Source organism: Apodemus sylvaticus, chromosome 5, assembly GCF_947179515.1.
Source record: "Apodemus sylvaticus chromosome 5, mApoSyl1.1, whole genome shotgun sequence".
Lineage (NCBI taxonomy): Eukaryota > Metazoa > Chordata > Mammalia > Rodentia > Muridae > Apodemus > Apodemus sylvaticus.
Genome location: NC_067476.1, coordinates 163,429,699 through 163,448,762, shown reverse-complemented (window position 1 = coordinate 163,448,762; position 19,064 = coordinate 163,429,699). Strand labels below are relative to the sequence as shown.

General features: G+C 55.5%; 1 protein-coding gene across 1 annotated transcript in view; it reads left to right on the top strand.

The window, feature by feature from the left end:
• The first annotated feature begins 5,880 nt into the window (after window positions 1–5,880).
• Lama5 (laminin subunit alpha 5) overlaps window positions 5,881–19,064 on the top strand; it is a 51,163-nt gene continuing 37,979 nt past the window's right edge. Inside the window, exons 1-2 of the mRNA XM_052184518.1 lie at window positions 5,881–6,249; window positions 10,532–10,684. Of these exons, the coding sequence (XP_052040478.1) occupies window positions 5,935–6,249; window positions 10,532–10,684 (468 nt within the window). The 5' untranslated portion in view covers window positions 5,881–5,934. The remainder of the gene's footprint in view (window positions 6,250–10,531; window positions 10,685–19,064) is intronic.

Here is a 19,064-nt window from a genome sequence, read left to right as displayed (position 1 = left end):
TGAGGTGGGCTGGGCTGGGATCTGAGGAGGGCTCTGAGGTGGCTCTGAGGTAGGAAGTGATTTTAGGGCACAGCTAAGGAAAAGGTACAGTGCTTCTAAGAACATTGAGGAGGGGTTCCCAGAAGGCAGAGGGTAGACCTCGGGGCAGGGCAGGGGCACTTGTAGGCCTGAGAAGCTTCTAGAAGGTCAGCCCTATGGCAGCTGTAGAACTAAGGCCTGTCAGCTTGGGGGGTCCTGGGTATCTGTGCCTTCCAACTGGCCCATTGCCCAACCCAGCCTTTCCAGGGCCACAACAGACCCTGCTGTTGAGTTTGGCAGGTCTTGGGTAGCACTAGCCAGGGGGGTGGAGAGAGATGGAGAGAGAGACAGAGGGACAGAGAGATACATGGAGACAAAGAAACAGAAACAGAAAGAGAAATTTTAAAAGAAACAAAGAGAAATAGACAAGAGAGAGAGAAAGGCAGAAAGCAGCCTGAGAAAGCAAAGCAGAGACTCAGAGAGACAAGAGGAGGGTTAGGGTTACAAGAGCTGGGGGGAGCGGGTGGGCAGAGGGGCTGCTCTTGGCAAAGAGCAGAGGCTGCTGGGCCCAGTCAAAGAATTGTCTGACCGGTGTGAGACAAGGTAGGCTGATCTCCAAGTTGTGTTTTTTTCAGTGCAGAAAAATTTGGCACAGGTGGAATGTATGGACCCCATCCTCCCAAGGTCCTGTTTGGTGGCTTCCCTGCTGGGCTACGCCTGAGACACCAAGGCCCATGGGAAGTACTCTGACAACTCAGGAAGCCTTGCTCCTTCTGGAGTCTGGAGTCAGGCTCTGCCCTCAGAACATTCCTCCTGAGCATAAGCCTCCTGGCCATATAAGGCCGCCTGTGGGCACCTCTCACAGGCCCTCACCCCCACCTACCCCATGGGAGCCAGTTTGACCAGCCAGGACAGGGAGGAGCCTGTTGGAGCATTGGTGCTGGGGGCAAGTACAGGACAGTTTAGGGGGTTGAGCACAGCATCCCCAGATGCTGTGAGTCTCCCTTGTGTCTCTCTTGCTCTTTCCATATAGGTTTGAGCCTCAGGCTTCTCAGGGTACTATGTAGGAGGTGGTGGGGATGGGTTAGGGAAGGAAACAGATCCTGAATCTTTTATCTCAGCCAAGTGCCAGGAGACCCCTGGATGCTTCCTCTAGCTGGTAGTTCCCCAGGGGCAGACTCACCATGGAAGGACAGGCCCCTTTCTTTCCTAGGCCCGTTGTCTATCCCTTCCCAGGAAGCTGCTGGGCCTTGAAGGACCTGACATGTCTCTCAGGCAAAGGGCTGGGCCTCTTGCGCAAGCTGGCAGGTAGAGGTGTGTCTATATTCTGGCAAGGATACTTCTGGGAGGCCCCTCATTCCAGTTCCTGAGACACCCCACCCCCTGACCCCAGGCTGGGAAGTGGCTGGATCTACAGGAAAATAATCTCGGTGTAGTATGAGGGAATCTCTTTGGGAGCTCAGATCTTTCTCAAAACTTCTACAATTTTCCTCTAAGAACTGCCAGGGCTTGGAGCAGGGGAACCCCAGCTCATTGGGCTCTAGGTACCTTATCCTATCTTCTGATGGCTCTCCCAACTCAGATATATTCACTAAGGTTGGGAAGCATCAAAATTGGACCCTGAATTCTTTTTATGGGTGTTTTGTTTTTAAGACAGGGTTTCTCTGTGTAACCCTGGCTATCCTAGAACTCTCTCTGTGGACCAGGCTGTCCTCAAAGTCATAGAGATCTTCCTGCTTCTGCTTCCTGGGTGCTGGAATTAAAGGCTGCGCCACCTCTACCCCAATTGGACTGTGAATTCTTGAACATTTTTTAAGGATTTATTTATTTATTATATGTAAGTACACTGTAGCTATCTTCAGACACACCAGAAGAGGGCATCAGATCTCAATTACAGATGGTTGTGAGCCACCATGTGGTTGCTGGGATTTGAACTCAGGACCTTTGGAAGAGCAGTCAGTGCTCTTAACCTTTGAGCCATCTCTCCGACCCCAGTGTACCTGTTACAAGCATGCCCTTCTCTCCAGGGCATCCAGCTAAAGTTGCACCTTTATCCCACCCACAGAGAAGAGAGGCTGGGTTGTGAGGGAAACCTTGAGGAACGCTGTGTAAAGCCTGGGACCTGAACTATCATGACTCACTCACCCATGAGCAATGACTGCCTCGGGTCAGGCCTGCAGCAGTTACAGAGGGCTCTGGGCAGGGAGCTCTTTGCCTGTAGAGGTGATGGATCTGTTTGAATCCTTAGGTTCCTCTTGTGGAAATGAGACAGACTACTGTATGCAGGTTTACATATATATCCATGGTGCCAAGGCCCAAAGGTTCTAAAGAAACATGAAGGGAAAAGTCGCTGCTTGTTTCCAGGTCCCGTCTCAGACCAGTGATGTCTAGTAGCCCCAGCCCCACCCTTACAGGTACAGGAGCCAGGAGACTTTTGAGAAGTTAGATCGGATAGCTGGCCGGGCGACACACACGGCTCTCCGAGCCTGGGGGCGGGGTCTCAGGGTGCTCTGCCTGGGGACTGTCGCTACCAAGCTTCCCAGCCCTGTCTCAGTGCAGTTGGAGGGACATGATGTGCTACTCTGCCAGGCAGCGGCCAACAGAGGCCAGGCGCTGTCCTCTGGGTTTACGACATCCTGATGTCAGCTTCTCAGGGCTGTGACTCCCTTTGGCATCCGTCCAGTCTGAATCTTTTGGAGGATAGAGCTGGATCTTGCTGACGGCAGCTGCCAGAATCAGCTCTGCCACTGGCTCCTGGCTGCCTTCCACGGGCAGGGACAGAGCTCTCTGAAAGGGCCTCGGCGCAGCCCTGAGAAAGGGAATGTGGCTTCCATACTGCTTTTTCTCTGAAGCGTGTCCCTGTGGAGCACACATTCTGGGCCCTGGAACTGGACCCTCTTCTTGGCTTGTCTAAACAAGAGGTAGAGAGTCAGCTCTCTAAGAGGGTGTGGCAGCTACCTGAAGGTTGGGGCCTGGGGCCCGTTGCTTGTGACACCAGGTGACAAGCTTGAGTGTAAGCAAGGGCTATCCCCTGTCCTCTGGGTGGTTTGCCTCCCAAGGCGGGCTTCTAAGGCTGAGCCGGACAGCTCACATAGGGTTGTTTTCAACAGCTGCCCCCAGGTTGGGTGGCTTAGGGGCTGACGTATAGTCCTGGAATGCTGTTGGAATAGAACCCTGGGCCAGAGCAGGGAGAAACCATGCCAGACTTTTCCCCCAACAAGCTGCAGCTGACCTCTCCGCCTTGCTCTGAGCCTGGGCCTTGGTGAGGACCAGTCCTGCCACAAGTCCTTCTCTTGGTCAGCTTGCTCCTTAACTCATTCTAGACTAGGCACCCTCTCCCGCAGGACAGGACCCTCTAATGTTGTCTGGATTGTCCGAAGAAAAGGGGTCAGCTAGCTGGGTGGTGGTGGCGCACGCCTGTAATCCCAGCACTCTGGGAGGCAGAGGCAGGCGGATTTCTGAGTTTGAGGCCAGCCTGATCTACAGAGTGAGTTCCAGGACAGCCAGGGTATACAGAGAAACCCTGTCTCGGAAAAAAAAAAACAAAAAAAAAGGGGGGGGGTCAGCTTTGGGAACTGGTACCCAAAAGATCCTAAAAGCCATGCCAGAGAACAGGAGTAGCCGATTTAACTCCTCTCTTTAGAACTCTGCGATTGACTCCATCTATCCGTGTGACCTCACTTTCTCCATTCACAAGGAAGAAAACTGGCTGTGTTGTCAAAGGAGATGAAAGGAAGATTCTGGCCCACTGTAGTGAATACTGGAAACTGGACCTGGTCAGCGGGGGGTGGGTACAGAGGTGGAGTGGGCAGAGAAAACCACCCTCGGACCCCTCCCTCGTGGGATATCTCCTACTGCTCCTTTCCCTAGCTCCAGATCCAGCTGTTCCCTCCTGGCCCAGGCAGACCAGCTGCCACAGGGTAGTGTGTGGACACCTCACCAGTCCCGTGCCACAGAGTCCTCTGCCCGCATCACCCGCCCCGTCCGTCCGTCCGCCACCAGTTGCTCTCCCGCAGCTGTCTGCTGGGAAGTAGCTAGCTTGGGGTTAACCCTCCGGGTGCTGGCTGCTGGGCTGACTCAGCACGGTCTCAGCCATCTGCCCCTCTTTTCCACTGGGCCGGTCCTCTGGGACCAATCCAAAGTACACCCCGCCTGGCCACTAGGGGGCTCAGAGGAGTCCTGGCACAACCTTTGCCCTCTAGACCCTCAAGAAACTCATTTGAAGTCAGCAGGCTATCAAGCCCGGAGGTCACACGCTTTAGTAATGTATCTCTCAGCCTCAGGGCTATTAGGACACCCAGCTGCTAAAAGGGATGGAGGCAGGAGCAGCGGGAAAGGCTTCCTGATGGGCATGATGGACCTCTAGGCAGTAGTAGGGTGGGGCCAGCCATCTGGGAACCTGCTACTGCCCCAGCTGTGCCTCACTCGGGGTCATAAATCAGCTTCTGAGCCTACTCTACTGAATTCCAGATTCCTCCCCGTCTCCCGCCCTCTCTGGAGCCAGCCCCTCCCCCACACCAAGCCTTCGAAGCAAAGGGAAGCGGCTGCTTTGCCCTCCCCCAGGTGGAAAACTAATAGTGAGGTTATAGAGGAATTCCGGGGAGGGAAAGTGGAAGGATCCAGGGAGGGCAGCTTGTCTTGACCGCTCATTTTCAACTGTGACCGGGGTCCTCCCAGCCCCTTGGGGTTTAAGATTTGTAGGAGACTGGGGGTAGTCAGGAGGACAAGAGGGTGGTGCAAACTTTCCAGACAACTACGGGTCAGAACCGGGCTAGGACATGATGGCAGTGTTTCAGGAACTCACTCGGACCCTTGGGATTATCCAGAAGGCCTAGCAAGATGGGAGTCCTACCCAAAAACGTGAGATAGTGGCCTGGCTAGGAAACTAAAGGGAGCTGCTAGCCCTGCTGCTGAGTCCGACCTCTATGCCCCCTCCCCCCCATCCCGGGGCTTTCCTGTCTGGTCCTAGAATCCAAGGGGAGGTGATCCATTGGCTGTGGCGGAAGCAGAATTGAAGGTACTCAATCATCTTAGCTAAGCCTTCAGGACCTTCAGAGTTTGCAACTCCGAGCCTGGCAGATCAGCTGGAGCCCACTGTACCCCAGAAACACGGGTGCTAGAGGCACGGCTTGCTTAAAAGATGTCTAACCAAAGTCTCAGCTCCCCAAGGACCCTATTGGGTGGCACCTATAGGCCAATGAGCATCCTTAGACATGCCCCATGGGTGGGCACCTGTCATTTCCTTGCTCTTGTATTGATCCCCCATTGCAGAGGAGTTTTAAACCCAATAAGGGTAGACAGGGCTAAATCCAACCTAACAATGGAGGAAGTAGGGGGTCTCCTCCTGTCTAGTCTTCCTCCCCTCCCCCACCATTTGCAGATCACATCCCCTCTAGTTCCTCACCCACGGCTACACACAGTTTATACAAACACCAACAGGGAAGGAAGAGAGTAACAGGCTCGGGCAACCGGGAGGCGCCAGGTGGTTGAGACCTGTTTGAAGTTAGGGAAACAAAAAGGGGAGCCGCTGGGCGGGTAGAGGCAGGCCCGGCATGCTGGGGTCCTGAACACCCAGGGAAAAGGCAAGGGGTCTCCGTGGGGATTGAAGCCATGACCTAGGGGAGAGGAAAGCCTCAGTAGCGCCAAGTTCCCACGGCCTGGCCCGCAGCCAGCAGGTGCCCCTTCCAGGACGCTGGTTTGGCCGGGGTCCGAAGGGTTAAGGTCCCCAGGCCGCCCCCTCTCTTGTGCCCTCCCCCAACCCCCTCTCCGGGGCATAAGGCTCGGGCGCCAGGGCGGGCCTGGGCGGGGCCTGACGTCCTCGGACAGGCGGGGCCAGCCGGGCTGGCCGCCCCAAACTAGACTTGCCGGGCTCCTGCGGCGCGCGCCGTCCCTAGAGCCGCAGCCCCCAGCAGGAAAATGGCGAAGCGCGGAGGGCAGCTCTGCGCGGGGAGCGCACCGGGCGCTCTTGGCCCCCAGAGCCGTGCGACGCTGCCGCTGCGGCTGTTGCTGCTGGCTGGGCTGGCGCTGGTAGGCGAGGCGCGCACTCCCGGGGGCGATGGCTTCAGCCTGCACCCGCCCTACTTCAACCTGGCGGAGGGCGCTCGCATCACCGCGTCCGCGACCTGCGGCGAGGAGGCCCCAACACGCAGTGCCTCGCGCCCCACCGAGGACCTCTACTGCAAGCTGGTTGGGGGTCCGGTGGCGGGCGGAGATCCCAACCAGACAATCCAGGTGAGCGCGGCGCGGAGGAGCTGGTTACACCATCCTGTGGTGTTCCACCTTTTGCGCCGGAGCCCAGCCATCTCCCAGTGCTGGGGAGAGTAAGTACCGACGGACTCTCTCTCACCAAGACTCCCTGGTCCCATGTTTTGGTGGACTAAGAGGGACCCTGACGCGGCCACCGAAACTCGTGCAGACACTGCACGTGCCTCTGTGAGAGCCAATGAAGTGTCCGGGTCACGGACCAAGGGCCCCCGGGGCCGATGAAGTTCGAGGGGGGGGGGGTGACCTAGGCAGGAGGGGACCGGTGATCAGTCCCCAGCAGCCGTAAGTCCGGGATCCCTGCGTGGATAGGACTTGGCCTGGGTGCCCGCAGACTGTGAGGAGGGGGCGGGAGCTCCTGGTTCCCCCGGGACAGGCTGGAACCTGCTGGCCTCCCGGATGGAGACGGAATGAGCGCGGAAGCCGCGCCATCGCCCGTTTCTCCTGGTGTTGAGTCTCACTGTCTCAGCTAAAAGTTGAAGCTTCTCAGCCTGAGAACTGGGAGCTTCGGAGGGAGGTGAAGAGAGCAGACAAAGTTTTAACTGAGCTCTAACACCTGTGGGGCATCTTGGAGGCGCCCCCTGTCTAGCAGGTGGCAGGTCCTTGGGCTTCCCAGGAGATGTGGATTCTGTGCCTAAAAACTCTCCAGAGCCCTGCCTTTCAGGCTGAGCCTGCGGGTGGGCCGTGCTGTCCAGCCGCAGGACTCTCTTGCTTCACGTTAGGGACCGTAGGAGTTGGGAGTCGTAAGGGCCTGGTAACTTCAGCTACCTTCTTAGGGATCTGCTTCCACCTTCCTGGAAAGAGGCTGGCTAGGGAAAGAATAGCTGAAAATGGATTTGTCTGGGCGGAGAAAGAGGGGAGCGGTGAAGGAATTCAGTTCGTCCGCTGGCTTACCTGGCCACCCTCCCCCCAACCTTGCCTGCTTTCTCCGCCCTTCCTTGGGCCTCCGAGTGGGGAGTGGGGAGGGGGGAGTTGAGAAGGGCCAGGCCTCCCTGTGCTCTAGTTCCCTTGCAGTCTCAGTGAGAGCAGGTGTCGGCCATCAGAGACCGGGAAACTGAGGCCTGGAAAGGTACAACAAACACTTGTTTTTGAAGCTTTTCAAGTCAGAGCAGGATCCATCTTTGGGCTGAGCATTTGGAAGTGAGGTGTTGCCTCTTGGCTGGTGTTGCCCTGTATACAATGTCAGGGAGCTGAGTCTCAGGAGGGAGCTCTGTTGGGAGGAATTTGTCCTGACCCGGAGGGATGGCCTGGCCCCTCATCTCTGCTGACATAGTAATAGTTATTCTCTGGGAAGGGAACTCAAGTCCTTTGACACATCCTGGATCATCGTTCACAGCCCTACCTGTGCGCAGACCTTCTCGGAGGGGCACAATTGTTATTATTAGTGTTACTTATTATTATTATTATTTGGTTTTTTGGATTTGGTTTTTTTTCGAGACAGGGTTTCTTTGTATAGCCCAGGTTGTCCTGGAGCTCACTGTATAGACCAAGCTGGCCTCGAACTCAGAAATCCACCTGCCTCTGCCTCCCAGAGAGCTGGGATTACAGGGTGTGCCACCACCGCCCGGCACTAATTATTATTATTATTATTATCATTTATTATTACTAATAGCTAATTGTTATTAGTGGTAAAGGTCCAGCCAGGTGGTCAGAAGTCACCGCCCCTCTCTTGTTACACCTCCTTGGTGAGAAAGTAGAAACAACAGCTGCTTCCCCAATGGCCCACTATCAAGGGGTTAGGCATGAAACTCACAGATTGGCCCCAAAGAGTCAGGGACCCTTTATGGCAACAGAAGAGGGATCAACTGGGCATCCCAGGCAGGAGCCTGAGAGTCCTCCGGGGCCTCTGGGTAAGATGGCGTGTGGCTTGGTTCTCCTGCCCTCCCAGTGGGCTTCACAACACTGCTGCCCTAACCCTGTAGGGCATGACTCAGTGGAAGGGAAAATCCTAATCAGCTCCTATGTTTCCTAGTTCTGTTCCTGGCAGGACCCTCTGCAGCAGGGGGTGGAGGAAGCCTGGTCTGCTGTGAGCCAGAGGTCAGTGGGGGAAATCCAGGCTGCCAAGGGTGCTTGTGGCTCAGTGAATAGCTGATTGGAGATTCTCACTGTGGTTTCCTAACTCTCCTCTCCAAGGAGGCACATACTGACCTCCCTGGACCCCTGGGCTCCTAGAGGCCTGCCTTGTAGGCCCTGAGCCTGGACCTGACTTCTGGGGCAGTATGACCACAAGAAGCCTCCCTAGGAGGCATGCCCACCCCACCCTGCTTGGCATCCATGGAGCTCTGAGAGCTGGGGACACGCAGGCTGTAGGTAGGGATTTATTTATTATTATTATATGTAAGAACACTGTAGCTGTCTTCAGACACACCAGAAGAGGGCGTCAGATCTCATTACGGCGGATGGTGGTGAGCCACCATGTGGTTGCTGGGATCTGAACTCAGGACCTCCAGAAGAGCAGTCAGTGCTCTTAACCACTGAGCCATCTCTCCAGCCCGACTGGCTGACTGGCTCATTTAGGGGCATCATTGTCCTAGCTCCTCAGAGTCACAGCCTGGGGGGTGGTGGAGCAAGGAAGGTGTGTGTCACACCAAAGAGCTCTTGGGGCCCTGGGAGAACTAGTCAGATAGTTTGTATGATGGGATAAACTTGGCAGACAGTGCCTGGCAGGGCGCAAGTCAGCTTGGGTGGCCCAGAACAATGTCCAGGGGCTGATGTCTAAACCAAGATCAGGAGAGCACCGCGACCTGTGCAGGCCGCCAGGCAGGAGCTCCGCAGAGGTCGACACCTGGGATTTGGAGAGCCACAAACAACCCTAGTGATGGGCACATAAGGCGGAAGTCTGGAGCTAGCCGGACTTCCAGGGAGGCAAAACCCACTGTGTGTACCTGGGGCTTGGAGGCTCTGTTGCCACCGAGACCGCCCAATCACAGCAGGGTTCTTCCACACCCCGACCTCTTCAGAAAGTTCTGTACCGCACCCTCAGTCTGGGAGGGGTAGGGTCACTTTCTGGGCCCCAGTCTCGGCAAGTCTCCAGTGTGGTCTTTGTGTAGGACAGGTTTGGTTTCCCTGGAGTATAGGGGGCGGGGGCTCTCCTGGCTGGGATCCATGGCCCCGCCCCTCCCCCACCAGGAACAGCCATCCAGGACTCTGCTGGGACTTCCTACAGGCCCCAGCAGGTGGCTAGGCTGTGAATGATGCAGCTGCCAGGCCCTGTGTGTGATCATGGCGGTGGCATCTTCCACAATGCATCACTGTCCCTACCCTGCAGATGGGGACACTGAGGTTCCCTGGGTGCCTTGTCTTGGCTTTGTCCCAGAGGGCAGAAATGGTGGCTGGGAGCCCCAGGCTGCCACTGCCACTTACGATAATATTTACATTCTAGCTGCATCCACCCCACCCCCAAAACCTGCTTAGTTCTTGTCTCTGGAGACTCAATCCAGAAGATACTGGACTGCTGGGTGTGTCTCCAGGCACAGACTGGGAACTGAGGACCTCTGATTCCCCCATGAACCCTCTTCTTCAGACGATCCTTCTTCCTGATAGCTTTACCTTTCATTCCTGCCCCCATTGTATCATCCTCTCCATCCTTCTCCCCATCCCTACTATCACCCCCATCCCCTATCTCATGCTATCAGCCTCATCCTCCGATCCCATATTGTCAATCCCCTTCCCTTCCCCATCCCATATATCAACCCATCCCCCAATCCCATATTGTTAGCCCCCCTCCCCCATCCCATACTATTCTATCAACTCCATCCCCCAATCCCATATTGTCAACCCCTCCCCCTTCCCATCCCATACTATTCCATCAACTCCATCCCATACCATCAACCCCATCCCCCCAATCCCACATTGTCAACCCCTCCCCTCCCCCTCCTTTGCTCTTCAGCTGCATCCATCCTCGAGCCTTTCCAGTAGCCAGCTCTCTGCCCAGGGCCTACTCTCTTCACCCCAAAGGCCTCTGAAGCTGCCTTCCCATTGGGGCTTGCCTTGATTTTTTTGCATCTAAAGCCGGTTTCCCCTCCCCCCCCACACACACGGTGTCCCCTGTTCCCCCCCCCACACACACACACACACTGTTCCTGCAGTGGGAGGTCCCACACCTCTTGAACTGACCTAACTCTGAAAGGTGAGGATCTCCAGGTTGAGGACAGTTTTGGGGGACCCGGGGTTCATATGGCAGGAGGGTGGTTCTACATGAGAAAGGGGGTGCTTACATCTTCTTGGTCATCTGGCCATCTTCTCCCTGCAGGGCCAGTACTGTGACATCTGTACAGCTGCCAACAGCAACAAGGCACACCCTGTGAGCAACGCCATCGATGGCACGGAGCGCTGGTGGCAGAGCCCGCCCCTGTCCCGTGGCCTGGAGTACAATGAGGTCAACGTCACTCTGGACCTGGGCCAGGTAGGGTTCATTTCTGTCTTGCTTTGGGCACAAGAAAGTAATGGGCCTGGTGAGGTCACCATCCGGGGAGACAAATCCTGGGGCAGGCAGGGCTGCTGGGAGCAGGGCTAGCACTGGCAAAGGCCCTTATAAAATATAATGTGAGCTGGGCAGAGCACGCCTTTAATTCTAGCACTTGGGAGGAAGAGGCAGGCGGATTTCTGAGTTCAAGGCCAGCCTGGTCTACAGAGTAAGTTTCAGGACAGCCAGGGCTATACAGAGAAGCCCTATCTCAAAAAAATCAAACTGAAGGAAAAAATATCTTATATATGTATATTTATGTATATACACACAAAATGTGGCTTGGGGGCGGGTACCTGGCAGGCCCATGCCAAGGTGTTCCCTGAGAAATCATGCATGTGACAGACCTGGGTATGAGGGAGGTTTATTTGGGGAAGAGAGAGGTTGGGGAATGAGAACCATGTAGAGATAGACAGACGGGAGCAGAGCCATGAGGGCAGACAGAAAGGGGGACAGAAAAGGACAGAAAGAAAGGGAGAAAGAAAGAAAGACCGGATGGGAACACGAGGGAATAGAGAGAAAAGGGGGCGGGGTAGCAAGCAGTCCTTTTATATGCCGCCAGCACCCACACCTGGCGGCAGATAGTGTCTGCTGTAAGGCTGCTGCTAGGGCCTTGGGAGGAGTCTAGTGCCTGTAAGCCAACAGTGGGCATCTTTGTTCTTCAGTGTCCCCGGATGTATGTGGAAAGCTGGGAGTGAATGGGACGTCACCAGAGGCCATGCCAGGGTTGGTAGGGCCAAGTGCTGACCGCACACAGAGGCATGGTAGGCCTGCCTTCGGGCCCCTGGTGCCCTCAGAGGCAGGTCCCTGGTGTTTACTCTGAGGAATTCCTGGTGGAGATGGGAGGGGCGCAGGAATGTGGAGGAAGCCTGGTAGAAATGGACATTCCTGAGATACCTGTGCTCTGGTGACCACCTTTAGGTCAGGGGATCAGCGACTGAACCCACACCACTGCTGGCTCTGAACCCTCATAGGCCCTCCAGGCTCCTGTTCAGGCAGGAGGGCAGAGCAGGTTTTCTCTGTGATGCACAAGCCACCTGAAGGTGAACAGGGCCTGGGGACTCCGGTGTCACTCCAGGACCAGGCCACACTCATGTAGTTGTGTGTTTGTAGTCCTCTGGGATCCTAGCTTATGGGAGGGGCGGACATGTTGAGGCTCCCAGGGACTAGGGTGAGGTGATGAGGCTGGGCCAGAGCCAGGGCTGGGGCTGGCTGCACGGTTGATCCTATACACTTACTATTCTGCCAGTCCAGAGACTTGTGTCTTTCCATGCCTACCACAACACGGCTGGCCTCTGCGTCTTCCTGGGGCTGTGTGCCTTCTGCCACCTGAGGTGGGAGAAGATGAGAGGTGAGGCAGAGTATGGTAGATCTCCACAGCCAGGCTGCAAGGGACAGGCCTTTAGGGAGGTACCTGCTTCCCACCTGGTAACCTGTGGTCAGGCAGCTGGAGAGCAGACAGAGTCTCAGCAAGTGGTGTTGAACTTCAGGGGAACCCATCCTCAACTGCGATCCAGCAGGAGTGTAGAGAAGGCCCTGTCCCAGGGCTGTGTGGTTTGGTTTTGATCTCCCAGCTTTCTGAATTCCTGTGCCCAGGAGCTTAGGGGTTCTCAGGAGCCACTTGAACCTTAAACCACTTTTTTCTTTGGCACTTGAAGTGGGGCTCCTGTGGGAGGGCGTGTGTGTGAATTGTCCACACCTTTGGCATGGGTGGTAAGGGGTACCTTGCCAGTCTCACCTGACTGCACCTTAGGAGGCAGGAGTTGGGGTAGCGCTGGGGAGAGGGGGCCCTATCTCCATAACAATCTCAGATGTCCTACAGAGCAGGTGGGCACTGTGCCCAAGTGTTGTGTGGGAGGGAGAACAGCAGAGGACTGCCTTCCTGACAAAGTATGGACTCTGCTACCTCCAGGGCCCAGAGCTATCCTCACATATATGTCTCTTGGGCCCTGCCTGGGTTGTTGCATGCTAGGAGAAAGCTTCATGCATGGGTGCCTTGTCTTCTTTCTAAGCCTCAGTTTTACCACAAGGCAGGGGAAGGAAAGCCTTTCCATCTACATCTGAGAAGAGCCCATCCCCAGGCTCCTCCCTCTCGGTGCACTACAGCCCCTGTCACCACTGGCCCAATGGCTGCTAGCCATGGCTGGGGCAGGAAGCTCTGGGATTGGGACAGGCTGACTGACTCCAGCCTTTCATGGGGAAGTTCTTCCTGGGTTCTGTGCTGCAGGCCTGGGAGGTCCTCCAAGGCGCTAGCCCTGGGCTGGGGCTCCTTCAGGAAGCATCAGGAAGCGCCTGGCCAGGCGCCTTTGTTCTGGTGAAAGCGGATGCCCTAGGAAGGGGGTGGGGGGTGGCTGGCAGTGAGCCTTACAGGCTGGGGAGGGCGGGCCTGCCCGAACTGCCCTGGATCTTATGCCCTGGTGTGTGAGTCCAAATCTGAAACTGAATTTGGAAGGGTGGTCTCCATGACACCTGTCTGGGAGCAGCCAGGACACCTAGGAGAGACTGGGCACTTACTGGCGTGTGAAAGAGGAGTCTTTCTTTTGGGGAGGGTCCCCAGGAAAAGGTTTCCTGAAACCCAGCCTGATTTGCCGAGGGTTGAAGGGGGACTCTTTTTGTCTCCCTTGTGTTTTTCTGGAAGTTTCTGGGGCCTGGTAGTCAGGGTGCTGCTCCCAGCATCCTCCAGGCTCAGGCCTCATGGCCACCCCCCAGCAGGCAGGGATGAGCTGACCTGTGTCCTCTTCCTCCACCGTCCGCTGGAAACCTGGCCGCACGGGGCTATCAGCTACGGTTCGTCTTTACATGTAGCATCCGCTCCCCTTCCCAGGTCAGCTCTAAGAGGTGAGGAGTGTTTGTCTCCCTCCTGATAGGGCCTTCTTTTCCTCCTAGTGTGCAGGCTACACAGGTCCCAGCCCCAAAGGCAGGACACACTGGAGGTGCCAGGCTAAGGGCAGGGAAGGCGTGGTCTAGACAGGGACAGTGAGGGTACTGAGGATGAGAGCTGAGCCGGTTAAAGCTGGTTAAGGCTAGGGTGAAGGGCCTGTGCCCCAGGGGTGGCTTTATGACCTAGATCTTGTCTTCTCCGTGACCGGGAGAGTGATGTACCGTGGCCTGCCACTCAGCGGTGGCACATTGACTGTCAGGTGTCCTGCAGGCTCGCCCTGTCTTGCTTCCCTCGGGTTGGGGCTCCGTGGAGGTGCCCGCTGGTCTGGGGCAGCTCGCTCGTGTTCATGAGGCTGAAGCTTCTGGCATGGCTCCCTGGGCCTGGCCGGGCACACAGCCATGTGGCCAATGTCCTGAGACCGCTTGGGTTGTCCAGGGAAGTGGCAGGAAGTGTAGTCATGGCCAGGATTAAGTTACAAGTTACAGAGTCCAGTGGCCAGGACAGGTGCAGGGTCGTGCCAGTCTGACTCTCAGATGGACTCCCAGGGGTAGGATAGAGTAGGGGTCTGTGCAGGCAGGTTCTCAGACCAACCCTGAGTTGCAGTCACCTTCTTCCCTCACTGACTTGCTTCATGTTCACACTGTGAGGTGCATACTCACCTCTCCCCCACTTCCTCTCCCCTACCCCTTCCACATCCCTTTAGGTCTCCTCTATCCAACTCCCTCCCCCACCTCTCCTCTCCCCTTTGCCCTCCGCGGCCTCCTCCTACCCACGCCTTCCCGCTTCTCACTCCCCTCTGCTCAGAAGAGGACCCAGCCCAGAGCTGTGTGTACTCTGGCTTCTCCTTTGCTGCCACACTGGCTCTCAGTAGCCACACACTGCTGTCTCTTGCACGGTGGTCCCTTCGCACTCTGAATAGAACAAGGCACGCTCCTAAGTCACCCTCTCTGACCCCCTGTGACCCTCCCTGTGCCCTGTCAGCCCCTGAAGCCTTCCTGTTTTCTGTGGTTTTAAACAAACTCCTCTGTGCCGACCTCTCCAGCTCACTGTACCTCTCAGTGGAGACTAAACTGTTTGGCTTTCAGCGGTGGGGGGTCCCCTTGGGATCAACTCTACTTCCTCTGCCTCACTCTATGACCTTCTGGCCTGACCAGGCTGATCCACAGGCAGGAGGGGCCGAGACCTCGGGCCAGCTGGGGTGCTGAGGGCTGTTTGGCATCTGCTTAGCTGGAAACCCCTAGTTGACAACCTTTTACCCACCCCACCCCTCCCATTATTTTATGGTCTTTCTGCTGTGCTTATAACACGCCTGTGGCCCCAGACAGCTATCCGTTCTTGGTGTATACCACAGTTTTTATTTTTTGTAATTTTTATTAGATAGCATCTCTTGTAGCCCAGGCTGACCTTGAACATGTTAAGCAGTCAAGGATGACCTTGAACCCTTTGCCTTGACCTCCCCGAGTGCTAAGATACTGGCTTGAGTTACCACACCAATGTCCATCCCTTGCTCTCATTGCATTATTTGACTCTTGCAGTCTGCCCAGGTCCTCACACATGCCAGTAAGCAAACACCCCAGCACTGAGCTGTACCCAAGTTCCATTTTATTTGTTTTTATTCCTGATTTTGAGTGGTGGGCTTGCCTGGTGTCTCCCGGGCCTGTCCATTCCTGGGAACGGGGTGGAGTCCACACGTTGCCTGTTTCTGGACTCCCTGTGTGTTGAAGGGATGGCTCTGCCTTTTTACCCAGCTGTTAGCCTGAGCAAACCCTATCGTGGCTCTGCCGTTACAGCTCTGTCTGGTGGCAGATTTCTAGGTAAGGTGGAGAAAGACAAACTGTGCTGGACTGGACTCCTCAAGGTCTTGGAGGGCTCTGAAGGTCCAGGTGCTCTAGGGCTTGATCTGAAGGGAGTGGTCAGGGCATTAGCCGGATGCCTGGGGCTAGGAAGGGCTTCCTGCCTCCACCCTGCACCGCCTGGGACCCTGGCCTGTCCCCGGGAATTGGCAACGGGCCTTCTTCCTGCAGGGTCCAGGCTGAGTCACAGGCCACTGGCTGAGTCACTCCACTAGAACTGTGGGTTGGTCTCCTCAGCCCAGGACAACATGTCACAGCAACCTACACCCAGCTAGGGTCTCCCTAGACCCTGGGGCCAGGGGAGAACCAGGCTGTAGACTCAAGACAGGACACTGCTCCTTCCTGGAGGTGCCAGATGTAGCCTCCCTCTGGGTGAAGCTGTATCTGCGTTTAGGATGTTGCCAGCCAGGTGGCTTACCTTGTACATGCCTACATCACAGAGCCTGGGAGGCCCCACCAGCTCCCCTCTCACCCTCACACGGATGTCCGAACCCACCTGCCATTTTCATTTTTTGTACATTGGTGTTTTGTCTGCATGTGTGTCTGCATGAGGGTGTCAGATCTTGGAGTCACAGACGTGAGCTGCCTTGTGGATGTTGGGGTTTTTTTTGTTTTTGTTTTTGGTTTTTTTTTTGTTGTTGTTTTGTTTTTTTGGATTTGGTTTTTTTCGAGACAGGGTTTCTCTGTGTAGCCCTGGCTGTCCTGGAACTCACTCTGTAGACCAGGCTGGCCTCGAACTCAGAAATCCGCCTGCCTCTCCCTCCCAGAGTGCTGGGATTACAGGCGTGCGCCGCCACTGCCCAGCTGGGTGTTGGGATTTGAACCTGGGACCTTTGAAAGAGCAGTCAATGTTCTTAACTGCCATCTGGCGTTTTCCTTGGCCTTCCCTGGGGTTGGCTACTTTGGCTTCACCTCTCTCCACCCAGAAGACAAGTCTCATCTTCTCAATGGGGCCTTGGAACCTTCATTTCCTGGAGTTATAATATTGGATGCTTCTCCATGTGCCTGTCCCTCTCCCGAGGGTGGAGAAATGGCTTCCTAGGGCCACATGGTCCCTTGAACCTGGAGCCTGCCCTGTATTCCCACCCTGGATAGCCAGCTTGGTCCATGGGACTCTGGCCAGCCCTATCGGGCAGGGTTATGGGCACAGCCCCTCTTTTGGAGTCTTGGCCCTGTGAGATCTGGCTGGACAGGGGGTAAAGGGGTTCAGGGAGCCAAGGGCCTGGCCCCGGCTGCTGCCTGGAGACATGCCTGCCCCAAAATAGCAAGAAATTTAAAAATAACCAACAGCTTTTGTTTGCTTTTTGCTTTAAAAGACATTTTTTTTCCCTCTGCAAAGAGCTGTACGTCAGCGGAAAGGTCAGGCTGCCTTGGCAGCCCAGAGGAGCAGGCGTGGCGGAGGAGGGGCTGGAGCCAGGGGTCCGTGCCCCTCCCGGGTCACGCCAAGGGCATGGCTGTAGAGTGCCTGGGAGCAGGGACCAGGTTGGAGACAGATGGGAGGTGCGAGGGCATAGCTTTCCACCCTCCGGGGTCTGCAGCCAGCGAGCCCTTGAGGACAGTCAGTTACTCAGGCTACCCTGTGACAGACTTAGCTTGACAGGTAGACAGAGGTGGGTGGGTAAGTGCATGACATCCCAGCTCCTGGCTTAGAAGTTTCCACGTGCCCTTACTCTGCCCATCAGCAGCCTGGAATTAGTGTTTGTAAAAGTGCTCTCAGCTGGGAAAAATGCAGGGCCAGCTGACTGGGGAAGGCCAGAGCCTCTAGCAAGGGTGCAGCCTGGGGTCGGCCCAGGGAAAGGCGGGGGTGGGCCCCAGGGACTCATGAGGGCTGGGCTGCCAGCTCCCAGGGGCAGCCGGTGTCCCTGTCTGTTGTGCCTAAGTTTGCCTCTTTCTGTCCCTGGCCTGTCTTCCTCACAAGGGTCTCTCTGTTATTATACAATCCCAGACCTACTGGACCTCCAGTTAGGGGCCACAGGGCACAAGGGACTGTGGCATGCATGAGGCAGGATGCAAAGTAAGTTGTCCCTGAAGAGGCCAGAATCCCTCCTCCAGTTGGGTGGGGCATCCCTCTGCACTACTGCCCATTAGGGAAGTGGACAGTGACCTCAGAACTGGCAGCCCGTGAATAGGCCTGTGCCCCTACCCTGGGGGATAGTGACTGTGCTTGGTCCCACCCCTTTATCTCAGCAAGGACCGTTCAAACTGTGTCTGGGGTCCTGGTGCACTGCCTGCCTGGAGTGGTCAGTCTGTGTGTGTGTGTGTGTGTGTGTGTGTGTGTGTCTGTCTGTCTGTCTCTCTGTCTCTGTCTTTGTCTCTGTCTCTGCCTCTCTGCCTCTCTGTCTCTCCCTCCCTCCCTCCCTCTTTCCCTCTTCACCCCTGTCCCCCAGTAGTCCTCCCCTGTCCTGGAACTAGCTCTGTAGACCTTGCTGGTAGTGAATCAGATCCACCTGTCTCTGCTTCTGCTTCCCGAGTGCTGGGATTGAAGATGTGTACCATCCAGCTATGAGAAGGATTCTCAGCTAAAGTATTGCCTCCCTCAAATTGGCCTGTGGGGCATTTTCTTGGCTATTGACTGCTGTGGAAGGGCCCAGACCAATAGGGGGTGGTGCTGTCCCTAGGCAGGAGGGTCTGGGTTACTTAAGAAGGGCTAGCTGGGAAGATCAGGGGGAACAAACCAGGAATCGGTGTTGGCTTTTGTTCAGTTCCTGCCTTGACTTCAGTGTGAGATGAAGTAAATCCTTTCCTCCTCAAGTTGCTTTCTTTTCTTTTTTCTTTTTTGGATTTTTGAGACAGGGTTTCTCTGTGTAGTCTCTGCCTCCCAAGTGCTGGGATACAGGCGTGTGCCACCAGAAGTTTGAGAAGTTTGAGGCCCTCACAGACTCTCTTGGAGTCATGTGTGTGGTACTTCGAGTTAGGAATCTGTGGTTTTAGCCTGGCGTGGTGGTGGTGGCAGCGTATGCCTTTAATCCCAGCACTCAGAGGTAGAGACAGATGGATCTGTGTGAGTTCGAGGTCAGTCCAATGGACAATTGAGTGAGTTCCAGGATAGCCAGGGTTACACTGAAAAAGTGTTTCCAAAAACCACAGGAAGGCACCTGTGGTTCTGGTCATCTGGGACGGAAGAGTCAGCTCTGTTAATGTGAAAACTCCGCTTTCCTGGGGTATGTGATGCTCACTGGCTGGAGCTGAAGAATCGGCCATGATTGTTTAGGAAGAGGACAGCATCACTGAGGTGGATTCTGGGAAGTGTTCCCTCAGGAGCAGCACACAAGGCTTTTTCTTTCTTTGTTATTTAAACGTGGCTCTGTTTTATAAAATGTATTTACCTTTATTTTATGTGCATTGGTGTTTTGCTTCCATGTATGTCTATATGAGAGTGTCAGATCTTGGAGTTACAGACAGTTGTGAGCCACCACGTGGATGCTGGGATTTGAACCTGGAGCCTCTGGAAGAGCAGTCAGTGCACTTAACTGGTGAGCCATCTCTCCAGTTCCTGAAGGCTTTTTCTTAAGCCAAGCTTGATACTGTATAAGAGTTTCTTGTATGGTACTGTACTGGTTTTGGTATCATGAAAGCTACAGGATTG